At 54.3% G+C, this 22,990-nt stretch overlaps 1 protein-coding gene and 1 long non-coding RNA gene across 5 annotated transcripts in view; both read right to left on the reverse strand.

Annotated features, from left to right (window-relative positions):
* Positions 1-17,550, reverse strand: part of WHRN (whirlin) — a 52,137-nt gene extending 34,587 nt beyond the window's left edge. Inside the window, exons 1-2 of one of the 4 annotated variants that reach the window (XM_077787815.2) lie at positions 16,761-17,550; positions 2,462-2,677 (exon numbers count right to left, since the gene is read on the reverse strand). In XM_077787815.2, coding sequence (XP_077643941.2) covers positions 2,462-2,677; positions 16,761-17,360 — 816 coding nt within the window. In that variant the 5' untranslated portion in view covers positions 17,361-17,550. Of the gene's footprint in view, positions 1-2,461; positions 2,678-3,352; positions 4,128-16,760 lie in introns of those variants that run through there. The other 3 variants (XM_021548085.3, XM_077787818.2, XM_077787816.2) reach the window with 3 other exon arrangements.
* The window catches only part of LOC110480267 (uncharacterized), a 219,012-nt gene that overhangs the window by 145,183 nt on the left and 50,839 nt on the right, over positions 1-22,990 (reverse strand). The gene's annotated exons all lie outside the window — the stretch shown is intronic.

A 22,990-nucleotide genomic window follows, 5' to 3' on the forward strand; every position in this document is an offset into this window, starting at 1 on the left:
CAGAATCTGAGCTATTGATGATCCTGAGATTGTAGAAAGTCTCTGTCTGTCAGCCCCGCTGCCAAAGCAGAAGCCATAATTGGTCTGTGCTGGTTTCCAGGTTGTTTATTCTGTTGATCTCTCACATGTTCTGCTGCCCTGCCCAGCTCTGTCCTGCAGGGCAGCGTGTGGGGCTCTGCCCTCAGTGGGATGTGACAAACATTAAATACCAGAAACTCCCTGGGCTGGATTTACAAGAACGTGCCAATATCTGTCACCTACGTTGGACAGTGTGTCCCCAGCCTGAACCAACAGAAAAATGCCAACACCACAGTGAGACATGGAGGGCATGAAGAAGGAGAAAAAGGACAAGGCACACCCAATTTCCTCCATCTTGTCCCCTTTGGACCCTGTGGGTCTCAGATTCAGTCAAAGAAAGAAACTGAGAATTTCTAGCCAGGCAGAAGCCTGGGAAAGAGTTGGAAAAGAATGTAAATAATTCTTTATCTCTCTTGTTATTCACATGGTTTATAGTTAAGCGTCAAGCACTTTGCACCAATGGTCTGAGTTGTTTTCACTTCAGGACCAATGGAGTTGGGTCTCACGAAGCTCTGTATAAAAGAGCAGTGCATTTTGAATAAACCGGAGTTCTCCTCTCAGCAGCCTTCTGGTCAAAATCTCTTCATTCCCATCCTGCCTTGACAGCGACAGGACCCCTCATCTAGAATCCTAAAATTTTACTTTTGCACCCATGACACACTTAATTAGTACTCATATCAAACACACAGAGCTTGTAATTCATCCTGTAAGATTGGAAATTCTTTTCCATGGGCAGAGATCACAGCCAGTGTCTCTGGGGGCTCTGTCCAGGGGGGTTCCTGACCCCTGCCAGGGTCCCAGAGCTGCCAGGGCAGCCAGAGGGAAGCTCTGGATTCCCACACACGGTGACTCTGCAGTGACACCTCTGCAGGCCTGGCTGCCCTGGGAAGAGTGAGGGAGAGGAGATACCAAATCCCTGAGATCAAATACTGCAGCTCCAACAGGCTGTGCTGGCTTCCCTTACACCAGGGCTGGTTAAAGGAGGGCAGCTCACAGCAAGGGAGCAGGGCTGGAAATTCGATGTGCTGGTGGTTTCCTCCTGTCAGAGGCCTGGGATCCAGGACCAGCACTGGCCACACTGCCCTGGTGTCATACAGGAGCCATTCCCTTCCATGCTCCTTTTTCCCTCACCTGGGTTTTCACTCAGGCTGCGTCTCCCCAGAAAGAAATGGAAAATTATCTGGTTTATTTTAGAGTATTTGTAGAAGAGAACAACTGGTGTGGGGGGGGAAGTTATCTTTTTCCTAAGACAGAACTGCCAAGAGACCCAGGAAAGCTTCACAGGAACACCTGAGGAAAGATCTGAACTGCAGGAATTCAGAAAGATCTGAACTGTCACCACAGGTGACACAGATTAGAAGAGACCTTAAAGCCCACCCAGTGCCACCCCTGCCAGGGCTCCCAGCCCTGTCCAGCCTGGCCTTGGGCACTGCCAGGGATCCAGGGGCAGCCACAGCTGCTCTGGGCACCTGTGCCAGGGCTGCCCACCCTCCCAGGGAACAATTCCCAATTCCCAACATCCCATCCATCCCTGTCCTCTGGCAGTGGGAGCCATTCCCTGTGTCCTGTCCCTCCATCCCCTGTCCCCAGTCCCTCTCCAGCTCTCCTAGAGCCCCTTCAGGCCCTGCAGGGGCTCTGAGCTCTGCCTGGAGCTTTTCTCCAGGCTGGACACGGATTTCAGTCCCTCAATGTCCAGCCGAAAAAACTGTTAGGAAAAGCCTTCAAACCCACTCCTGCTTTGGTGGCTGGACGTTCCTGGCAGGACATTCCCTGGACAATTCCTGCCCTTCAGCCCAGCTCCTCCCTCCTGTGCCAAACGGGAACAAAGCCAACCTATCCCATCCTCCAGGGCTCCTGGGGACAAAGCTACACCCAAGGGAGAAAAGCAGACTGCCACACACAGGTGACAAGGCCAGAGGGACAGAGAGGGCTGGGACCTGCATGGGGAGAGGCCCCAGGGCTGTGTCCAATCTCCCTTTGCTCACCTGTAGCAAGCACATTCTTCTCTCTCTCAGGATTTTTCATAGAGGTGCACAGAGAGAAATGAAAGAGAAAACAATTTCTTTTTCGGCTCCTGGTTGTTCCCATGTGGAATGTGTTTGGAGAATTGTTTACCTGGGGTGAGTGCTTGGTTGGATTCTGGTGAGGGTTGTTTGAGCCTGGTGGCCAATCCAACCCACCTGGACTCTGGAGAGGAGGGTCACGAGCTGGGAGTGACTTAGATATGATAGTTAGAAAAGTAGGTATATAGTTTGATATCTCTTTTAAATAGTATATTAATGTATTATAGCATAGTTATAATAAAGAAATCATTCAGCCTTCTGAACTGAGTCAGACATCATCATTTCTCCCCCCAGTTTCACCTGCATTTTACAATACTCACCTTCTTCTCATCGCCCTCCTGCAGGAGCTGCAGGTGGCTCCTCTTCTCGCTGTCCCTGCGCAGGGAGCTGTTCTGGTGGTGGGGCAGCCCCGTGGGGGGGGACACGCTGCGGCCCTGGGGGTCCACCCAGGTGTAGATGTGGTTGGTGACGTAGCCCCCCGGGATGCGCCCCACCGAGTGCACCGCCAGGTTCAGCTTCTTGCAGCCCTTCAGCACCTGGGAGACAAGGCAAGGACAAGGGGTTAATGGCCACAGGGCCACCTGGGCTCCAGGCAGACACAGCTTTGAGGTTGCAGCATCTCCAGCTCCTCTGAAGCCATCGGCTGAACGATGGAGCTGCATGACAAGCTGGGATTGTTCTGTTCTCTCCTGGCTGCAACAGAGTGAAGGCACAGCTGCTGCTGCTGAGAAAACACAGAGAAAAGTTTTCCCATCAGCCAGGAAAGAGCAGAGTGGGGAGGTGAGGTGGGCAGAGTCATGGCCAGGATGGGCTAATCCTCTCCCGCAGCTCTGGAGAGGAGTCAGAGCAGGACAGGGAGCAGTGCTGGGGGACAGCAGCACTGACCCTTGTCCAGGTCCTCTCCAGCTCTCTGCAGCCCCTTTAGGCACTGCAAAGTGCTCCAAGGTCTCTCTGAAGCCTTCCCCTGCAGGCTGAATATGGATATCAGCCTCTCACTGACCGTGCTGGCAGCAAACAGGACCAGTGTGGGAAAAGCCTCGGCTCAGCCCCAGCTCTGTCCCCACAGCTCCAGCCTCCGCCACTGGAAAAGCTCCTGGTGCCTCCAGGGAACATGGACAGCACTCCCAGAAATTCAGCCACTGAGGTACCACTGCCTGCCCCAGCACAAGCAGTCAATTAATGGGAGGAATAATTACTAAATACATACTCACGCTCAAACCAGCACGCACAGAGATGACCTTGGGGGCCAGAGGAGGTGATTTGCAATCCTGCCCCCTCCAGCTTCCACCGTGAGAGGCTGACACAGAAACTTCAGTTAACATGGAGGAGCTCTCCCTGGGGACAGCTGTAAGTGCTGATCCCTCCAGAGGCCTCAGGGACCTCAGCACTGCAGATCTGCTTGCACAAAGGAGGTGTTTGGGGTTTTTCTCCCATATATACATCATTTTGATGAGCTGCCCTGCAAGGTCTCCTGTCCCCACTGAGCAGAGAAGCTGCTGAGCAAAGCTTGTGGCTGGAAGAACTAAAACCAGCAGCTCCTTAGGAAAGGGTAAAATTGTCAGTAATAGGGGGCTGGCTGCATCCCAGCCCTGAGCTGGCAGCACTGCTGCTCCTCCCTGCCAGAGCCACAGAGAATCCAGCTCAAAGCCCAGCTCAGCATCTCCATCACACACAGCAACTTGGCTGCAAACTTGTCACATGCTCCCAAGGTCACCATGTGCCTGAGGGCTGGCACAAGGACTGCCAAAGCAGTGGGGACACCCGCAGAGCATTCACCCCCCTGGGCTGTTCCCCAGCTCCTGTCCCCGTTCCTGCAGCTTCCCGGGCCCCCAGACACGTCCCTGCTGGGGTCTCCTCCCTCCCTGCAGAGAGGCTGTCAGAGCTGCTCCCCACGCTCCATCCTGCCCAGGTCTCTCTGGGATGATGGGGCAGGTTCTGAGCCCTCTGCCCACCCCAGGGGACCTGTCTCCCATGGGCACCGTGGCTGTGCCAGGCTTCAGGGCACAGAGCAGCTTCCTGAGCCAAAGCTGCCACACAGCCAGGCTCAGCATGGGCTGAAGTCCGTGGAAATCAATGAGCTGGGGGTGGCAGGGACCCTTCTCACCTACCCCAGAGCTACCAGGGCAAGGGAGCTCTGTCAGATGGGGAACAGGACCCCCTGAAATGTTTTTTGTTTGGAGCTGTCTCTACAAAACCTCTTTGGAGTCTGCAGATCATCACTGTACCCCTGTACCTGTGTCCAGCTCTGGGCCCTTCAAAGGAAGAACTGGAGCGTGTCCAGGGAAGGGAACGGAGCTGGGAAGGGGCTGGAGCCCCAGGAGAGGCTGAGGGAGCTGGGAAGGGGCTGGAGAATTCCTGAGGGAGCTGGGAAGGGGCTCAGCCTGGAGAAAAGGAGGCTCAGGGGGACCTTGTGGCTCTGCACAGCTCCTGACAGGAGGGGACAGCCAGGGGGTCAAGCTCTGCTCCAGGAACAGGGACAGGAGGAGAGGGAACAGCTCAGGCTGGGCCAGGGCAGGCTCAGCTGGGACGGCAGCAGGAATTTCCCCATGGAAAGGGAGCTCAGGCCCTGGCAGGGGTTGCCCAGGGAGGTTTGGGGTGCCCATCCCTGGAGGTGTTTAGGGAAACACTGGACATGGCACAGGGATCCCCTTCCCTCCCCTCCCCAGAGAATTCATCCTGGCAGGGAGGAGAAGGAGCAAAGGAAACCCTTGGGATTGTACCCCACAGGAGAGACTCGAGGCACGAGGGCAGGGACCGGGCACAGGAGCAGGGAGCAGGCACAGGAACAGGGACTGGGCACAGGAAAAGGGACTAGGCACAGGAAAAGGGATTGGGCACAGGAACAGGGACCGGGCACAGGAAAAGGGACCAGGCACAGGAGCAGGGACTGGGCACAGGAGAAGGGATGGGGCACAGGCTAGCTCCACCCCAGGCACCCTGAGTGTCACAGCTGCCCCAGGGACAGGGCAGGGTGGCTGCTGAAGCCTGGCAGAGCCATTTAGCCTCAGCCAAATGTCACCCCCTGGCAGGGCAGGCAGGGCAGCAGAGCTGCTCTCTGGAGGCACAGGGAGATTAGCAGGGATCAGAGGCCAGAGATTTACATGGGGATTTGTATGTCCCCCTGCGGCTCCCTTGACAAGGCCACCAGGAGCGGGGATCTGGGCTCAGGGAGATGTTTTATGCATGGAGGTGACAGCAGGAGCCCAAAGGGAGGGGAGCAGCTGCACAGAGCCAGGGCTCCCTGGCAGCCTCCATCCAAGAGGGGAGTGAGCAGAAGCTGGGAATGCCCAGCAGGACACAGCTGCTGACAGTGACTCCCAGAGAGGCAGGCTGGTGACACTCTGCAGAGCCCTTTCTACATTTCCTGAGGTCCCTCCTGCACTCAGTGAGAAGCAGTTCCCTGTCCAGCACAGTTTCCTTCCCAAAAAACCCTCCCTGCTCATGCCCAGGGCAGGCTGCAAGAGGAGCCCATCAGAGACCCTCCCTCACTGAGGAGCCCTTCAGGACACACCTTTTGGACCTTCTGACCTGCACCTTTTGGAGACCCTTTGGGTGGTCACAGATGAGGGAGGACAGCGACACCCACAAAAGATTTTTAAGGACTTTTAGAGGGATAATGTAGTAATAGGACAAGGGGGAATGGCTTCACACTGAGGGATGGTAGGATTAGATTGCAGATTGAGAGGAAACTCTTCCCTGTGAGGCTGCCCACCCCTTCCTCAACCTGATGACCACCAAAGTCAGTTCTGCTCAAACATCTGAGCTTCCAGGAAGCTTTGTGTCCATCAGGCAGCAGCTCTTTAAACTGCAGCTGCCACGGCTGTGAGAGGAGATGAGAGGGAAGCGGCTTTCCCTCAGTTTCCCTGGGAAACTGCAGCACAGCTGCTGATCCACACTGAAGGACAGCAGGCCTGGGGACAGGATCTGGCACACATCTACAAAACCTTTGTGCAGCCACACTCTGAACCAGGCTTTAACAAAGCGCTTGGCACCAGGAGCTGCAGAGTGACGAGGCACCAGGTGAGCCAAGTGGGAGAAGCTTCCACCTGCATCCAAAACAGGGCAGAATCCACCAGCAGCTGCCGTGCTGAGCTCCAGGAGAGCAGAGTTTCCATCCATCTCCCTGCATAGTGAGAAATGCTGCACTTCCCCTCTATTTTGGGTTTTTTCCCCCCTTCCCAGGTTTTACTGAGGCCAGACCTCAGCCCTGTGTGCAGGGAGGGCTCAGAGCAGGGCCCAGCTTCTGCTCCAGGGGCCCAGCAATGGGACAAGAGCAATGGGCAGGAACTGATGCCAGGAAGTTCCACCTGGACACGAGGAAGAACTTCTTCCAGTGCAGAGACTGAGCACTGGGACAGGAGCCCAGAGAAGGTTCCCCAGCTGTGTCCTCCTCCCTTGGAAGCCTTTTTCCTGCTGCTCCCTGTGCCCAGCTGCTGCCATGCTTTGGGCACTTCGCTGTCCCCATTCCCAGCGAGGTGCCACAGTGCCACCAGGCTGGCAGCAGCCCTCCCATGTGGATTTTGCTGCCAGCCCTGCTTGTGAAGGCACCACAGCAGGGCCAGAGCCTGCCCACACAGGCAACACAGATCATCCCAGCTCCCTGGCACAAAAGGAGAAGCTTTTCAGCAGAGTTCTAATCACACAATTCCAGAGTCACTGAGGTTGGAAAAGACCTCCCAGACCATCAAATCCAAGCTGTGATCAATCCCCACCTTGTCCCCAGCTGAGAGCACTGAGTGCCACCTCCAGCCCTTCCTGGGACTCCTCCAGGATGGGCACCCCAAACCTCCCTGGGCAGCTCCTGCCAATGTTTAACCACCCTTTCCATGGGGAAATTCCTGTTGATGTCCACCCCGAGCCTCCCCTGAGGCCATTCCCTCTCCTCCTGTCCCCCCGGCTGTCCCCTCCTGTCAGGAGCTGTGCAGAGCTACAAGGTCCCCCCTGAGCCTCCTTTTCTCCAGGCTGAGCCCCTTCCCAGCTCCCTCAGCCTCTCCTGGGGCTCCAGCCCCTTCCCAGCTCCATTCCCTTCCCTGGACACGCTCCAGCCCCTCCATGTCCTTCCCAAACTGACGGGCCCAGAGCAGGACAGAGGATTTGAGGCAGCCCCAGCAGTGCCCAGCACAGGGGGACTTCACAAAGGACAGGCTCTGTGTGGGAATTCCACAAGGGAAAACTTTTTCCTCCCTGGCACACAAACTGTCCTGTGTGCACTGACTGCAGAGATACCCCCCAGAGCCACAGCAGAACTCATCCTGAGTGAGTTTTTGGGACATGAGGGGCCCACTGAACCTCACCCAGCCACCCCTAAATAACAAATCCCACCTCCTTAATGCCCTGGGCAGAATCAGACAGTGTGGGCTGCATTTCCACCTCTTTCCTCAAGCCATTGCAGGGATTTGCAGCCTCAGAAAAGATTTGGCTTTGCCCCATCTCTGATATGTTTGAGGACCATGGGGTGGGAGGTTTAGGGCTGGCAGCACTGTGTGCAAGCTCACCTGCCAGCAGCCCAGCTTAAAGAAATCATTGATGTGAATCTGGGAATTAGTGCCAAAACCTTTAGCAGGAAACAGTCACCAACTGCCCAGAAATGTCAGCAGAAGCAGTGAGTGCCAGAGAGAGGGGCAGATTGATTCCATGAGGCCCCTGATCCCCTAACAACACTCTATTTAATTATCTGTCAAGCCCTCTGAGAGGGAAGGAGATCGTTTAAACTGATCAAAAAAGGATACACACATTTCATGTGCCTTCAAAAACCCCCATAAAACCCAAACAGCTCCCAGTACATCATGTTCTTTCCGAGGATCCAGAGAGACAGCTACCACCCTTCTGAAACCCTGCAGGTCTCACATCACTGAGGACTCTCCTCTCTCATTTTTACCATTTCCCCCCTCTTATGCCCCACTTCCCAACGGCCCTGATTTGTAAAAACACCTCCAGAGATCCCCCCAGAAGGAGCAGAGATGCCAGAAATACCGGCAGTGGATCACCAGGATGCTCCTGGCAGCCTGCCCGAAGCCACCTCTGCCAGGGACACCCCTCACATCACCTTCCCTGAATAAAGGAGCATCGTGGAGGTTGGAGTGGGAAGGTCCCAGCTGGATACTGGGAGCATTAACCATGAGCCATGCTTCCCCTCGGCACAGCCCCCAGCTGCTTTTCCTCCCAGCAGGACAGGAGCTGGTTCGGCTTTGGGATAATGGGCACGGGATAATGGGCACGGGATAATGGGCACGGGATAATGGGCACGGGATAATGGGCACGTGTTGAATAATCTTCTCACAGGCACAGGATAATGGGCACGAGATAATCGATATAGGATAATGGGCACGGGATAATAGGCACGGGATAATGGCTATGGGATAATGGGCACGGGATAATGGGCACGAGATAATGGGCACGGGATAATGGGCATAGCTCTGCTGGTGAGCTCCAAAGGTCAGTGCAGAGGTTATCAACCAGCAAAGCACCAGGAATTTGGCAACACGTCCCCAGAAAGTAAGGCAGCTTTGGCAATAAAGCTGCAAAGGGAAAGCTGAGATGCTGATGCCTCAGGTTTGAGCTTTTCTATTTTTCACATTCTCTGCTGCTTTAGTCTGTGGGTCTGATCTTCACATGAGAGGATGGTGAGCTCTGCACAGAGCACGGACACAAAACAATTCCTGCTCCAGCTGGGCACCAAGGACAAATGATCCAAACCTCAGCCCAGGAGCACAAACACCGTGGGCTGGAGAGAGAAAAACAAGCAGGATGGGACTGCCTGGGCTGAAGCTGGAATGGGACAATGAACTCCAAGGTGCCAATGGAGCAGAACTGATCCCAGGGAGAGCCCCGGGAGCGCTCGTGCATTTTGGGACCATTTTGGGTCATTTGGGTGCAGCCCTGGCTGGGCTCTGGTGCTGCCCAAGGTGGATCCATGGAGGAGATGCTTTAATAAATCCCTGCTTTATTCTGTAGCTCTGTCCAGTCCCTGTTCCAGCCCTCACAAGGCACCAGTTCCGCAGGAGGGAGGCAGGGGGAGCTTTTACAGCGCGTTCTGCAGCGTGCAGGGAGCGACGGCAGAAATTTGTGCAGCCGCTGTTCCCTGCTCCGTGCCAGGGTGTTCCTGCTGGCCTCAGGTGGGTTTAAGCTTGTGGGATCAGATGGACTGAGCAAAACAATCCTGCTGCTAGGGGGAATGAAGCATCTCCCTGTGGCTGCTGGGGAGGGGAGCAGGATGAGCCACATCAGCTAAAAAGCTCCTCTGCTGAGCCAGGACAGCAGGCACAGGATTTCCTGCCCCCAAAATGTTTGTTCTAGGGATCAGCTGCAGGCAGGATGGATAAAAGGCTATTGCAGCTCCCACTGCACATTGGTTATGGCCAAATTTGCCAGGTGAAGCAAGGAGAAACTGTCCCTGTCCTGGACTGCAGAGAGATATTTTGGAACAAGTGTTGCCCAGAGCAGCTGTGGCTGCCCCTGCATCCCTGGCAGTGCCCAAGACCAGGCTGGATGGGGCTTGGAGCAGCCTGGGACAGTGGGAGGTGTCCCTATGTATGGAACTGGATGAGCTTTAAGGTCCCTTCCAACCCAAACCAGTCTGGGATTCCATGATTTTGAGTCTCCCAGCCCCACGATGCCTGACACAGCACAGGGGGCTGGATGTGAGCAGAGGCACCGGCACCTGGAGTGCTCTGACCTGGCAGGAACCGAGAGAACTGGAACGGGAGGAGGTGACCCGAGGCAGGAGGAGAGAGCAGGACATGGAAGGAGGCTGAGGGAAGCACAGGTGGAGGGACAGCAGCGGGCACCAGGGTCCAGGGGATGCAGGGGTGACAGAGGTGACACCGGGGTGACCTGCAGGAGGACAAACGGAGCTGCAGGAGGCACAGTCCAACCTCTCCCCCTCTCCCAAGGCAAAGGACAGCAGTTGGGCTTTCAAGTAGAGGCACTTATGCAAATCAATGCAAATCGATGGATAATTATGGTGATTGCACACATTTAGCCCCAAGGCATCGGGAAGCCCACGTCCCTTGCACCGGGAAAGGTCAAGTGAAATCTTAGCTCCAGCACCTTCTCCCCAAGCCCTCCAAGGGCTGGCACCTCCCCGTCCCCACTCTGCAACCTCCCACCCCTGCACGCTGCTCCCTGCCCAGTGCAGCCCTCGGGCAACTCTACAAACAACAGAAAACACCACATAACTGTGGAAACAAAGCACAACCAAAGCTGTTTGGGTGCTTTCAGGGGAGGCATAAGGGAAATGCAGATTAAAGCACTGCCTCCTGCTTCCTCGGGTCTTCTCATGCTGCTCCACACCAAGCAGGGCTGAAAGGAGCGGTGTGAAGCATCATATTGTCTAAATATGACAGTGCCATAATTCCTGGGTGGAAAAATTTTGGAAGAATCATTGTGGGGTGTCGCTGTCGAGGCAGGGCAGGAATAAGACTGACCCGAAGGCTGCGGAGAGTAAAACTCTGGTTTATTCAAAATGCACTGCTCTTTTGTACAGAAATTCTCCATTTCTTTCTTTGACTGAATCTGAGTCCCACGGTGGGGAAGTGAGGAGGATGCTGGATGAAGCACCGAGGACATCCAGGCAGAGCCTGCCCAGAGCAGAGCCCCCTCCAGCCTCTCCCAGCCCGAGGGGCTCCGAGGCAATCCCTGAGCCCGGCAGCTCCTGCAGGCTCTGCTCCACCTGTGCTCCCGGCAGGGAGAACACCCAGAGCATCCAGTCCAAGGAACCCAAGGTAAATCACATCAGCAGCTGCTTTGTCTCTTTAACTGAGGGCATTGAGAGCTGAATAATTCTCCGTGGCATCGGGGAAAGTGTCAAGAAAATCCATCCTCTTCCCTGAGGACAGGGGGACTGGGTAAAGGATATTTTAATTCACCAGTTCTGACGCTTTTGTTTTCTTCCAAAGGCCACTAGAAGGAAATAAGCTTTTATCCTCCAGGTTATCTTATCAATTTCTCTGCTGAGGCAAAACTGTTTATTTACAAGGAGCCCCCTAAATAACACTGATGCTGCAAGAGCTCCAGGATGCCCTGACAATGCTAACCCTGATGAACACCCAGTCCTGGTGCCAAGTCCTATCATCCCTGCATTATGAGGAGAGGAGAGATTAAGGCCCTCATTCCAGTCTTTTGCATCACTATAAAGTCGTTTGATTTCATTAGGGCTGATTGTGATTTGCTGGTGAAATGAAGGGAAGCAGATGACTCAGGAACTTACCCACGGAGGGAAACCAGCGGCAGAGCAGCAAACACAAGCGACTCCTCGGGCAGGTGGAGCAGCCAAGCCCACGGCCCCGGGCTGGGTGTGCAGCTCCACCCCAGCCCAAGCGGCACCAGGAATTCCTTTGGAGCTCCCGGTGCCAGCGGAGCAGCTCCAGGTGAGCTCCAGTGCTCCAACCTGCTCCACCACAGCTCCAGATCTGCCCCCGGAGCCAGGAGCAGCCCTTCCACCGCCCTCAGCCCTCCCCCTCGAGGAGCTTTAAAAGTCAGTTTAAACGCAGATGCCTCCAAGCTCCAGAGTGACCTGGTGCCTTCTTTCCTTATTTTCCCTCCTGGTGCCTTCACACTTTCCACCCTCTCCCTGCCCATCCTGCTGACTGCAGGAGCTGACATGGAAACTGTTTGCAGGGCAGAGGGGCACAGCAGGAGCCCCTGGCATCACACAGCACCTGCCTTTTAAGCTGTGAGTGCTTTTTTTTGGTGCAGTTTTGGGTTTTTGTGTTCCTGAGCCGATGCAGAGATGCAGGAAGTGATTACCACTCTAACTATTGGGGTGGATGCTAGTCACATCCTCCTTTTCCATGCTCCAGCTCCCCCAGCTCCCTCGGGAAGGGGAGAAGTTCCAAGCCTCTTTCTTCAGCACCTTCTAAAAACACAGAGCCTGCGATAAGCACGCAGCAGTTAAAGGAACAGGGCTGAAATCATCACAGAATCAGGGATCAGTGGATTGCCTTCACCCCTCAGCCAGCCCAGCCTGGCTCTGGCTGCTCATCCACAGCTCCGAGCACTTGGAAGGGTCAAAACCCAACCAGAGCAAGCTGCACTCATTGCTCTGAGCCGTGCCCCCAGTGCTGTGGGGATTGAATCAGCAGTGTCAGGTCGGTGATCAATTAATTTGGCACCACAAGAAACAATGACATGAAATTTGCTTTATTGGAAGCTGGCTGGAAAGAAAAATGGCTCTAAATATGTCTGAGGCTCAGGACTGCACATCTCTGCTGTCATTTCTCAGAGGTCTTTTAGCAATCCCACACCTGAGGTCCTTTCTTATGAAGTATTACAGTCTTTGAAGAGATCACTTTGTTTGCCAGCAGGAAAACCCACAGTAATGGGATATAGAAGGAATTTTAATATCTTTTTAATTATTTTTAGATGCACACTTACACTTCCATCAGAGCAGGAGATGGAAAGGCTGGAGGGAGTGAAAAGCCCTGCTGGAGCAGAGAGATGGTGGTGGCTGGGGATGAGATCCCCCTCTCTCCCAGGCTGAGGTGTGACCCTGATGCAGTCCCCTTCTCTCACAGGCCAGGGAGAGGATGAGACCCCCTGGGTGTGACCCCCTCCCTCCTGCCCTGTGTCACAGGGACACAGGACAGGCTGGCAGTGCCATCCTGGACCCCTCTGCCTTGCCAGCCTCATCCCAGGCTTTCCCCAGCCCCTTCCAGCCTCTCTCCACGGGTGAAAAACCCAAGGCAGGGCACTTGAACTACTCCAGTTCCTCCAGAATCAACTCAATTCCAGCCCAGTGACTTCAGCAAAGCCATCACAGATTTACACCAGCACCAAAGAACCAAACTCCCCAAGCCCAGCACATCCAAATTTTAGTGGAGTTTCGGGCATTTTGCTCAAGCTGATCCAGATCTGCCCAGCTGTCAGCAGGAACAGCTGGGCCAGTGCAGCTCTTTGGGGTTGGTGTAGCTCATTAAGCAAAATCCTAAATCAGGAACTTTTCCATTTTTCATCCCCTCTCTCCCTAAACGTCTTTTTATTCAAAGAACATAAAATCCTAGAGCAAAACAAGAAAGGCAAGGAGTGGGGAGAAAGGAGTGTGAATTTAATGCCAGCCCCAGAGCATTGGGGAAACACCTCCCTGGTAAAATTTTGATGGTCTAAAGCCACAAGCACCTTGATTTTAAATCCTCTGGATAACATGTGACAGCTCATCAATACTAACTTTCAGCACAACTGCTAAAATATAGCAGCATATACACCATAAATAATAATAATAATAATATATATATATAGTGTATAGACAGAATATAATGTCCTAAATAGCAAGGCTGATAAAAGCCAAGTGAACTCTAAAAATATGGGAGACAACACAAACTTCTCCACTTACCCCATAATTCAAATGCTGGCGATCTTTTGCTAAAGTGCACTCATGAATGCTGCAATGATGGAGCTGTAATTGTAATGGAGTCATTTAATTTGGATTTGGATGGAGCAGCCGAGCTCAGAGCAGACAAGGCATAAAACTCCCGTGCTCACGCAAAGGTTAAGGAGCTGGTCATTAAGGGAATTGATTTGGAGTGCTGGGCTAATCTTGTGGTTGAAGTCAGAATGCCACTTTTTATCTAATTTACGCTGCAAACATCTGCAAACACCAGTGCAGTGGTGACAGGCCAGCAGCGGGTTTTGAGCTGGGACATCACACGGGTCACTTAGCCCAGTGTTGTGGCAGTTCTCATCTGCTGCATCACTGAGTGACGCCTGGAAATCCCAGGAGTGAACAGAAATTGCTGCTACCATGCTGCCAGCATCCTCGAGAGAAGGGATAAAAGCAGCTGGGCTGCTCCTGCACAGCCACACGCTCACGGAAAGGCAACAGAGCCACCACGACTTGAAAAAGGAACGCAGCGGCTGCCGTGGGAACGCTCATCCAAGGCTGCACAAACAAATCCAGACACTGCATTAATTCCCTGCTCTGCCTGGGCAGCTGCCCCAGCCGGGCACCTCGAGCACCCCGGGGCACCGAGCGGCTCCGCGGCTCGGGAAGTTTGTCACGCTCAGCCCGGAGCCTTCCCGAGCCCCAGGAGGGAGCTGTGACAGGTTGTGCGAGCGCAGCACGCCGTGCCTGTGACGGGCAGCAGGGCTCCCTGCTCGGCCGGCTCCGGCTGCAGGACAGCGCCGGGCAGCGCCGCAGGACCGGAGCATCGCTGCGCACGCAGGGACCGGAGCCGAGCTCCCACCAGACCATTCTGGCCCGGGGAGCCGAGAGTGTCTGAGAGATCAGCCACACGGCCAGGGGCTTGTGTTAGCAAAGCTAACTCTCAGCTCTCTCTGTTTGATCCCAAATACGGCGTGTGCACGAGTTCCAGGACCAAAGCCAGCTCTGGTTTATCACAGAATGTTCTGAGTCGGAAGGCATCACAAAGATCATGGAGTGCAACTCTTAAATGAACAGCCAAGAGAGGGATCAAATCCCCAATTCTGGGGTTGTGAGCACCAAGCTCTGACCAGCAGAGCTGATGTTTGATGTTCCCTCTCCACTGCCCCACTGCAGGGCAGGCCAGGAGCTGCTGGTGGGGAGGGCAGGACACAGCGAGCTTGATCTGCCTCAGGAGACCAGAGCACAGCCAGGGGCCTTTGCAGAGCTGCCACTGCCCCAGATCCCAGGTTTCAAGGGGAAGCAGAGAGCACAAAATGAAGCCACCCATCACCACCTCTCATCCCTGCAGCTCTGACACTCTGAATGACACCCAAAACATCACACCGAAGTATTTGTACCTCAAACCTTCAAATGCTGCCCTTGAGTATCGCTGAAGGTGATCTCTTCATTTTCCCCTTCCCAAATGCAGCATCTGAGGGCAAATTAACACTTGGTTCATTTTAGAATCTCCCAAGGGTTTATTGGAGCCATACTGTAAATCACTCTGTCACTCTTCCCAAGCAAAAATGTTTCCACCACCACGACGTGGGTCATAAAAACCCTTCCCAGACATGAAAAGAACCCAGGAGCTCAAGAAGGTGCCAGCACAGGGCAAGTGATGAATTTGTTGCTGAAAGAAGTTCAGCTCACAAGACGACAATTTCTAAGCTGCTTTTTCCTATCAGGAGCATATTAACAAAATATAGCTCTTGGCAAGCCACGTCCTCCAGGAATTATTTCTGTGCAGGAAGCACTTAGTTTCACTCAAAATTAATAATGTCTAAAAGGCATCAATTACATTATATTAGAGAACAAATAGAAAGTGATGTGAATTACCCAGCAGAGTGGAATGAATTGGAGATGAAGTCATGGAGTAGAGCATTCCTGACACCTGGTTCCTCTCCATCCCAATGCCACAACAAAATATGTGGGGGTTGCAATCTCCAAGCCACGAAATTGCACACTAACAACTGCAAGCCTACCCTGCTGTTGTCCTATCATTAGGAACAAGAGGAAAATAATTCCTACAAACCTTTCCTCTGCTCTCAGAATTACCAGGCACTCATTTCCAGCCTGGAAGTCGTGCCCTTGCCCAGGGCACTGATTTAAAGCCGGGGCAGGGAACACACAGGTCGGCAGGGGAGAAGTGTTCAAAGCTGTGCAAGATTAATGTGCTGTCAGAGGAAGGCTCCACATGGAACAGGCTCCCAACAGAACCACTTTAGCTTATTATGGAAAAATTAAAGCACAAACAGCTGGAAAGCAGCCTTGTCACGCCAGATCCCAGCTCTCCATACGCTGCCTACAAATTGCTGCTCTAAAAGTCGATTCTCCAGCTCGATAGGTTCGTGCCTCGGGAACATTCCGAGCAGAGCCCACCAGCCACGAGATCAGCTCTAGGGATGGTTTGGGACACTCAGACCTGGATTTGCATGAGAACCCCGTATTTCAGGTGAAAACCCCACAGTTTATGGAGCTCTCTCTCCACATTAAAGCTTTTATCGATAGCCCCCGTGCTGTTATGGGCTACAACAGGTTTCCGGGGCATGTGGAGCTGTGCTGGGAGAGCAGGAGCCCCCAGTTCAGTTGTGTAACCTTCTCCTTCTCCCCCTGGAACATTCAGAGGGCAGTCGGGGATCTGCTCCTGCCTCGGGCACGATGCACCCCTTGGTGTGGGCGGGGGTCTGTTCTGCTTCTCCGTGCCTCAGTTTCCCCATCTTTGCGAGGAGAAACCCACTAGAGCGGCTGGAGTACATCCCTTAAAACCCGGCTCACGCAGATTTGCATCTTCCACGAGCTTCCCAGGCTGCAGGCGAGCCACGAGCGGGCACCGCCGCGTTTCAGAGGCGCGACAAAAGCGCAGGACGAGCCTGCCGTGCCCGGAGCCACCCCGGCAGCCCGGTCCCTGCCGTGGGTGGCACCGCTATTGCCACCGCAAACTTCCCGGCCGGGCTCCGCGCACGGCTGGTCCCCATGTCGCCGGCGCGATGCAAACGCGGAGCGGCTCCGCTCCGCCGAGGGCTGCGGGCTCCCGGCGCCGCGTCCCGGAGAGCGGCACCGGGGGGCTCCGGTCCCACCGGCTGGCGGGGAGGGACGCGGATGGACGGGGCGCACGGGGATGAGACCCAGGGAGGGGAAGAGGGAAAGGAGGAGCGGGGCGACACGGACACGCACCAAGAGGCAGAGCGAGACGGGGCGCGCAGCGGAGCTCGGGACAAGGCGGGATGGAGGAAACATCCCCCGGAGCGGAGCCGCCTTACCTTGACCGCCTCGGCGTGGGTCACCCTGTCCAGGGACTTGCCGTTGACCCCCAGGATCTGATCGCCGACGCGCAGCCCCTCCCGCTCGGCCAGGGAGCCGGGTTCCACCAGCGACACGTAGATGCCCACGCCGTGCTCGGCGCCGCCGCGGATGCTGAAGCCCAGACCCTCGTGGGCTTTGCTCCGGCGCAGCGTCACCTGCCGCAGCTCGCCCGGGACCACCGGCGGCGGGGCGGGGGGCGGCGGGGGGCGGCCGGGCGGCGGCAGGTAGGGCCCCTCGGCCGTGTACTGATCGAAGAGGAGCTGGTCGGAGCGCGGCAGGACCAGGCGCAGCAGCGGCAGCAGCTGCCGGCGGCGGGGCCCGTCGAGGAGGGCGCGCAGGGAGCGCACCAGGTCGCAGACGTTGCGGCGGCCGTGGTAGGCGTTGAGGCAGAGGATGAAGCGCTCCCGCTCCGCCTCGCTCAGCAGCGCCGTGAGCGCCTGGTGCAGCCGCCGCACGTTCGCCGAGAGCGGCCGCGGCGCCGGCCCCGCCGCCGAGCCCAGCGAGCCCGACGAGGAGGAGGAGGAGTGCACGGACACGCCGTCCAGCTCCGCGCTCATCGCCGCGGCACCGCAACCGCACTGGGGATGGAGCGGAGCCGAGGCGGGAGGAGCGGAGCCGGGCGGGGCAGGAGCGCAGCCCCCGGGCAGCGCCGGTGCCGGCCGCCGCCGCTCCACCTGGCCGTGCCCCGCCGCTCCACCTGGCCGTGCCCCGCCGCTCCACCTGGCCGTGCGCTCGCCCGCGGCTCCCCAGGAAATGACGCGGCCGCCGTTGCCGGGAGACCGGTTATACAGAGCGGCCCCGGCGGCGGGACCGGACCCCCCCGCCCCGCCCCAGCGCCCGCCCCCGCGGGACCCGCAATTAGCGTGCCCGCTCATCAGCGCTCATCGGCGCGCCGAGCCCTGCCCGCGGCGCAGGCGGGAGCTGCGCAGGGTGGACAGTCCTGGCAGCTCTCCTCAGCCCTCCCGGGATGGATCGCGTCCATCCCAGAGTTCCGCAGCTTCCCTCCGTCCCGGCGTGGGAGCGCGCTCGGGGTGAGGACACACGGCAGAGGACACGGGGCAGGGATCGCTTTACACCTGAGGACGGCGCACGGAGCCGTTACCTGACCCGCGGGTTGTTTTTCCATTGCCCGGCGTGCCAGGTGTGGGATTGTTGTTACCTCACAGTGCTGGGCACGGTAACTGCTGAGTTGTGGTGCTGGGGACGCACCCGTTCAGCTCAGCACAGGCTTTGTTTTCATCACACCTAAACGAAATTCACACACATCTGCTACTGACGGGGTGTTGAAAAAATCTATGATTGGGGGAGCAGCTTTTAAAAAGGAGAAATTTAGATTAGATCTTAGAAAGAAATTGTTCTTAAGAATTGAGTGAAGGTGGCAGGCCCTGGCACAGGTGCCCAGAGCAGCTGTGGCTGCCCCTGGATCCCTGGCAGTGCCCAAGGCTAGGCTGGACAGGGCTGGGAGCAGCCTGGGACAGTGGGAGGTGTCCCTGCCATGGCAGGGGGTGGGATGAGATGATCTGTAAGGTCCCTTCCAACCACAAGCACTCTGTGATGTCGGGTTTGGAATCCACCCCAAACTCCCAGCAATTAACTCCTCATTTAGCAAACACAAGCAGGACAGAGAAGCCCTACCTGTGAGGGATCCTGGTGGTCCAGATCCGATGATCAAGAAGCTGGCAGGGCCTCAGGCACACAGTATTGCAAACCTGGATAGGTGGGATTCAGGGAATCACATTCCCACCTCCTGCACAGGTAGCCACCCTCTTCTCTGCCTCCACATCCAGAACTTGTGACCTCAGACCCAAAATAGAAGCATCAGGAATGAGTGCAGAGATCCAGGAACTGCTTTTCTGGTTGCTGGATTAATTATTTCTTACTACGTGAGCTTTGCGTTTCTTGTCTATCTCTGGAACACCTGAGCAAGACCATTTTCCATCTCAGTCATTTGAAATCTTTCTGTCTTTGTTGAAGTGCCTTCCATCTGCTACAGTAGAGGAGGATTAAACTTAATTCATCAGATGAATCTTGATAGCAGTAGGATTCATTTTGTTCATGGATATGATGGAAGAGCTTAAACAGCTGCATTACAAGTAGCTTTATGTATTATAGCTTTGTTGGAGCTCTCAATGCCTTGTTTAAAACAAAACTAAACAAAGCAGATTGCTAATTGAAATTCGCGTTCAAACTGTGGCTGATAAATAAGCAGATGGAGCAGTCAACATTACTGGAAAGAAAAAGGGACAATATAGGACAGAGAAATGAGTAAAAACAAAAATACGCCTACATCAGCCAAACCAAGTGAGAGAAGGGCAAGCAAGGTACTGCAAGCCTTTGAATTGCACCCAGACACGATGTGAGTGCTCAGTCCCGCTCAGACTCCTCTATTTAAAGCACTGCTGTTCCACCAGCGCCGTGTCTGAGCTCCTCCAGCCTTTCTTCATCCTACACGAAGCCTCCCAAAGTGTGAACACGAGCAGATGCAGGGAGAGCTGCCCCTGCTCTGCGCTAGCTCCAGCCTGGAGCAGCACATCCATCCCTTTGATAGTAAAAGGGTTTTAAAATCATGGGGATTTAGGGTTAAAAGGAAAAATAAGCTTAGTAGGCCCTGGAAAAAAATAAATACCTTACGTACATGAAGGCCTTGTTCCTTGCTAGAACTGCACCTGTGTAGCTAGTACTTGATAAATGATATAATTGTTAGATGTGATGATTGTTTAGTAATTAAATATGATTACTGTTTAATTGTAAGAATAATCATGAGAAACTGTGGTCAGGGGCCTAAGAAAGATCACGAGAAACTCATGTCAATGCATACAATAGAAAAATATGAGTTTAATAATATGTAAGTTATATAAGGATGTAATATAAAATATGTTCAGCTCGAAAGCTGTGTTGGAGTCAGATTTGGGTCTGTACCCCTGATTCCCAGAGCTCTCAATAAAAGCACCTGCATGGAATTCTATATCCCATGATGATGTGTGCTCCTGAACGCTGACTCCTTCCCTCTGCAGCAGAGCCACCAGGGCTGCTCCATGGCCACCACTGCCTGGTGGGGGCACTTGGTCCCTGATCTTTTGATCTCTACTCCAAAACATCACAAAGTCGGTTTCCCAGTCCCGGAACAACTCCAGTCCAGTGCTACCCAGCAGAAACACACGGTGTAGCTGCATTTGGGAATGATTCTGTTCTCTTGCTGTCACTACAGCCCTGGCAGCAGACACTGCTCGTCCTTGGGGTGCCCCATCCACTTGCTGCTGCCACAGGACAGCTCCGAGCCTTCCCTTTGGATGTGCTCCCTGTTTTAGTTTCTCCTCAGAGAAGTTTGACATTTAGATTGCTCACACGTTGGCAAGCTGGATCGTTACCCTACGCTCCAGACAGGGGCTCCCACTGCCTTCCCTTTGGAGAAGAAAATGATTGAGGTCTTCTCATGGAGCCTCAGCTTTGACGTGGATCTGATGGATTTCTGGGGGCTTTATGCTTTCCACTGCTGAAAACACTAAAGCCAGGCAGCTGAGAGGGAGCAGCAAATGGCCTTGGGCCAGAGGGGAAAGAGCAGCTTTTCAGAAGCAGAATCATTCCCAAATGCAGAGCCAGAGGGCTCATGCAGCTCTTGTTCCCACACCTGAGCAAAGCCTCTCCAAACTTCCTCAGCCCAGGTGATGCTGCTGAATAAAATCAGTGTGCAATACCCTGCAGGGCTGCAGGGCTCCAAGGACCAGAGTCTCACCACATCAAAGTGAACCTACAGCATTGCTTAGGAAGAAATTGTTCCCTTTGAAGGTGGAGATGCCCTGGCACAGGGTGTCCAGAGTGGCTGTGGCTCTCCCATCCCTGCAAGTGTTTGAGATCAGCTTGAAAGGGCTTGGAGCAACCTGGGCTGGTGGAAGGTGTCCCTGCTCACAGGGTGGTAGGACAGGGTGATCTTTATGGACCTCCTAACCCCAACCATTGGTGGTGAAGCCCCATCCCTTGAGGTGTCTGGGGAAGGCCTGGATGTGGCACTCAGTGCTCTGGGCTGGTGACAAGGTGGGGATCAGTCAAAGGTTGGACTTGATGATCATGGTGGTCTTTTCCAACCTCAGTGACTCTGTGATGATTTGGAATGGGAGCTCTGCCGGGCGGAGTTGGCAGCAAGTGCTCAGAGCAGAGGATCAATGCCAGGTACAGACAGCATCACCTACAAACATCCTCTGGAGACAAGATTCATGGACGCTGAGAGTCCACAATAATTCCTGGGACAGCTCCTGGCTGAACTGAGCCTCTGGTAACGGTGGGGACCTGACAGGGACCTCAGCACCCACTCACAGTGGAGGGCTCCAGAGCAGCGGGCACTGCTCATTCCCAGCTTTCAGCTCCACCACCTGCCTTGCCCAGCAGAGTCTCTCAAGGCCAGTGGGAGCCCTAAAGGTGTTATTCTTGTGAGTTTTTAAATCATCCTTGCAGCACAAAATAATCCAATGCGTTTGCTAAGTGCCACCTGAATAAATTGCCTAACCTTTCTGCTTTAATCCGCTGTAATCACTTTCCAGAGGCACTCTGTGAAAAGTGAGCTCCGTGTTTCCAGAGCAGCTGTGCTCCTAATTAAAAGGCACTGTAGCAAGAAGCCAACAAAACCTAATTCTGCTTGGAAATGCCTTGCTGCAGTTGGAGGACTGAGGTGAACTGTGAGGAGGGCCAGGGAGGAAGAAGCAGCTGCCTGTGCTGCTTAAGAGAGTATTAGGAGAGGGCTGGCACTCGGGGCTGCCTCTTGGCTAAATCCCTGTTTAGCAGATTGGCTCCCAATCCTCTGCCCTGGCCAGGCTGGTTTGCACAGCCTGGACATGTGCAGGAATCAGCTGAGTGCTGCAGCTGAGTGCTCACAGGAGGAGCCAGAGCAGAGGGAAAAGCATCCAGAGGGTTTTCCAGCAGAACTCCTGGGTGCTTTGCTTCCAGCACCATCCCTCCTGCAGCAAAGCTGAATCCAGCACGGTTCAGGCTCACAAGTTCCCCACGGTGCAGGGAGCAGGCTCAGGCTCCATCTCGTCAGCTCCAGCTATAACAGGCAGAAGTTGGATTTGAAGGAAAACCATAGGAGCCGTGAGAAATCATCTTTTCAATTGAGATTTTTTGAGATCTGCATTATGAGCATAAACCACGTTTCCAACAAATGGAGGTTGCTGTGCTTCATCAGACCAAGTTCAGTTTGACAGATCCCAGCTGGGGCAGGTCCTGAATAGCAGGGTCCAAGCAGACAGAGGGGGTAGGAAACTCTGACACTCCTTAAATCCTTCTGTGTCTGCATATCTACAAATCTCCTAAAGCTCAGGGCCACACTCAGACTGTACCTGAGCAGAGCCAGCCCCAAACAGCTTCATTTGAGTAGGAATTGGTGGTTTCCATTGTGCAAGAGAACATCAACGTTGAGAATTTTAGTACCAAACCCTAATGTTTCCATGGGGTGGACACTACAGAGTTTATCAGTCATTTAGATAGTGTGGATTAAAAACTGAATCAAATCAAACAGACAGCAATAGTTTCACCTGTATTCCCAGCCACATTTTCAACTGAAGCCGTTGGAATGCTGTGACACTTACTAAAACCCTAAGTCAAAGCAACTCACATTCCAACAAACCTACATTTTCTCCATTTTCTGATGAAAAGGCTGTTCAAGGAGCAGAAGCTCCCCCCTGATTTGCCTGCAGTGATCTCTCCACAGTGCCAACACCACTGAGTGTAACCCTGCATGGCAGAGCCAGATGATTTAAGAGCTGCAGTCCTCCTCCCCTCTCCAGCAATTTCTTGCACTTATGCACTCTCCAGTCCTGCTTGAAATGCCTGAAAGAAAAAGCCACTTGCGTCATCAGCTTTTTTTTTTTTTCCTTTTAATGCTCAGCACAAATCACAGCTAAGTCACGACGTGGGCCTGGGTGTCACAGACAGGCAGAGCTGCCACTGGCACAGGATCAGGTCCGTGCCACTCTCTGATTTGGGCACCTTGGCTGTTCAATTTGGTGTTTAAGGCCACAGAGCCTGTTCCTGAGGGCTGACTGTCCTTGGATGGGACAACTGAGTTTAGTGAGCCTGGTTGGTGGCAGGGGGTTGGAGCTGGATGAGCTTTAAGGTCCCTTCCAAACCAACCCATTTTGTGATTCCATGATTCTAAGGCCATTTTAGGATTGGAGAGCTCTGCCATAGGGAGCAC

The sequence above is a fragment of the Lonchura striata genome, chromosome 17 (assembly GCF_050655825.1).
Source record: "Lonchura striata isolate lonStrDom1 chromosome 17, ASM5065582v1, whole genome shotgun sequence".
Taxonomy (NCBI): Eukaryota; Metazoa; Chordata; class Aves; order Passeriformes; family Estrildidae; genus Lonchura; species Lonchura striata.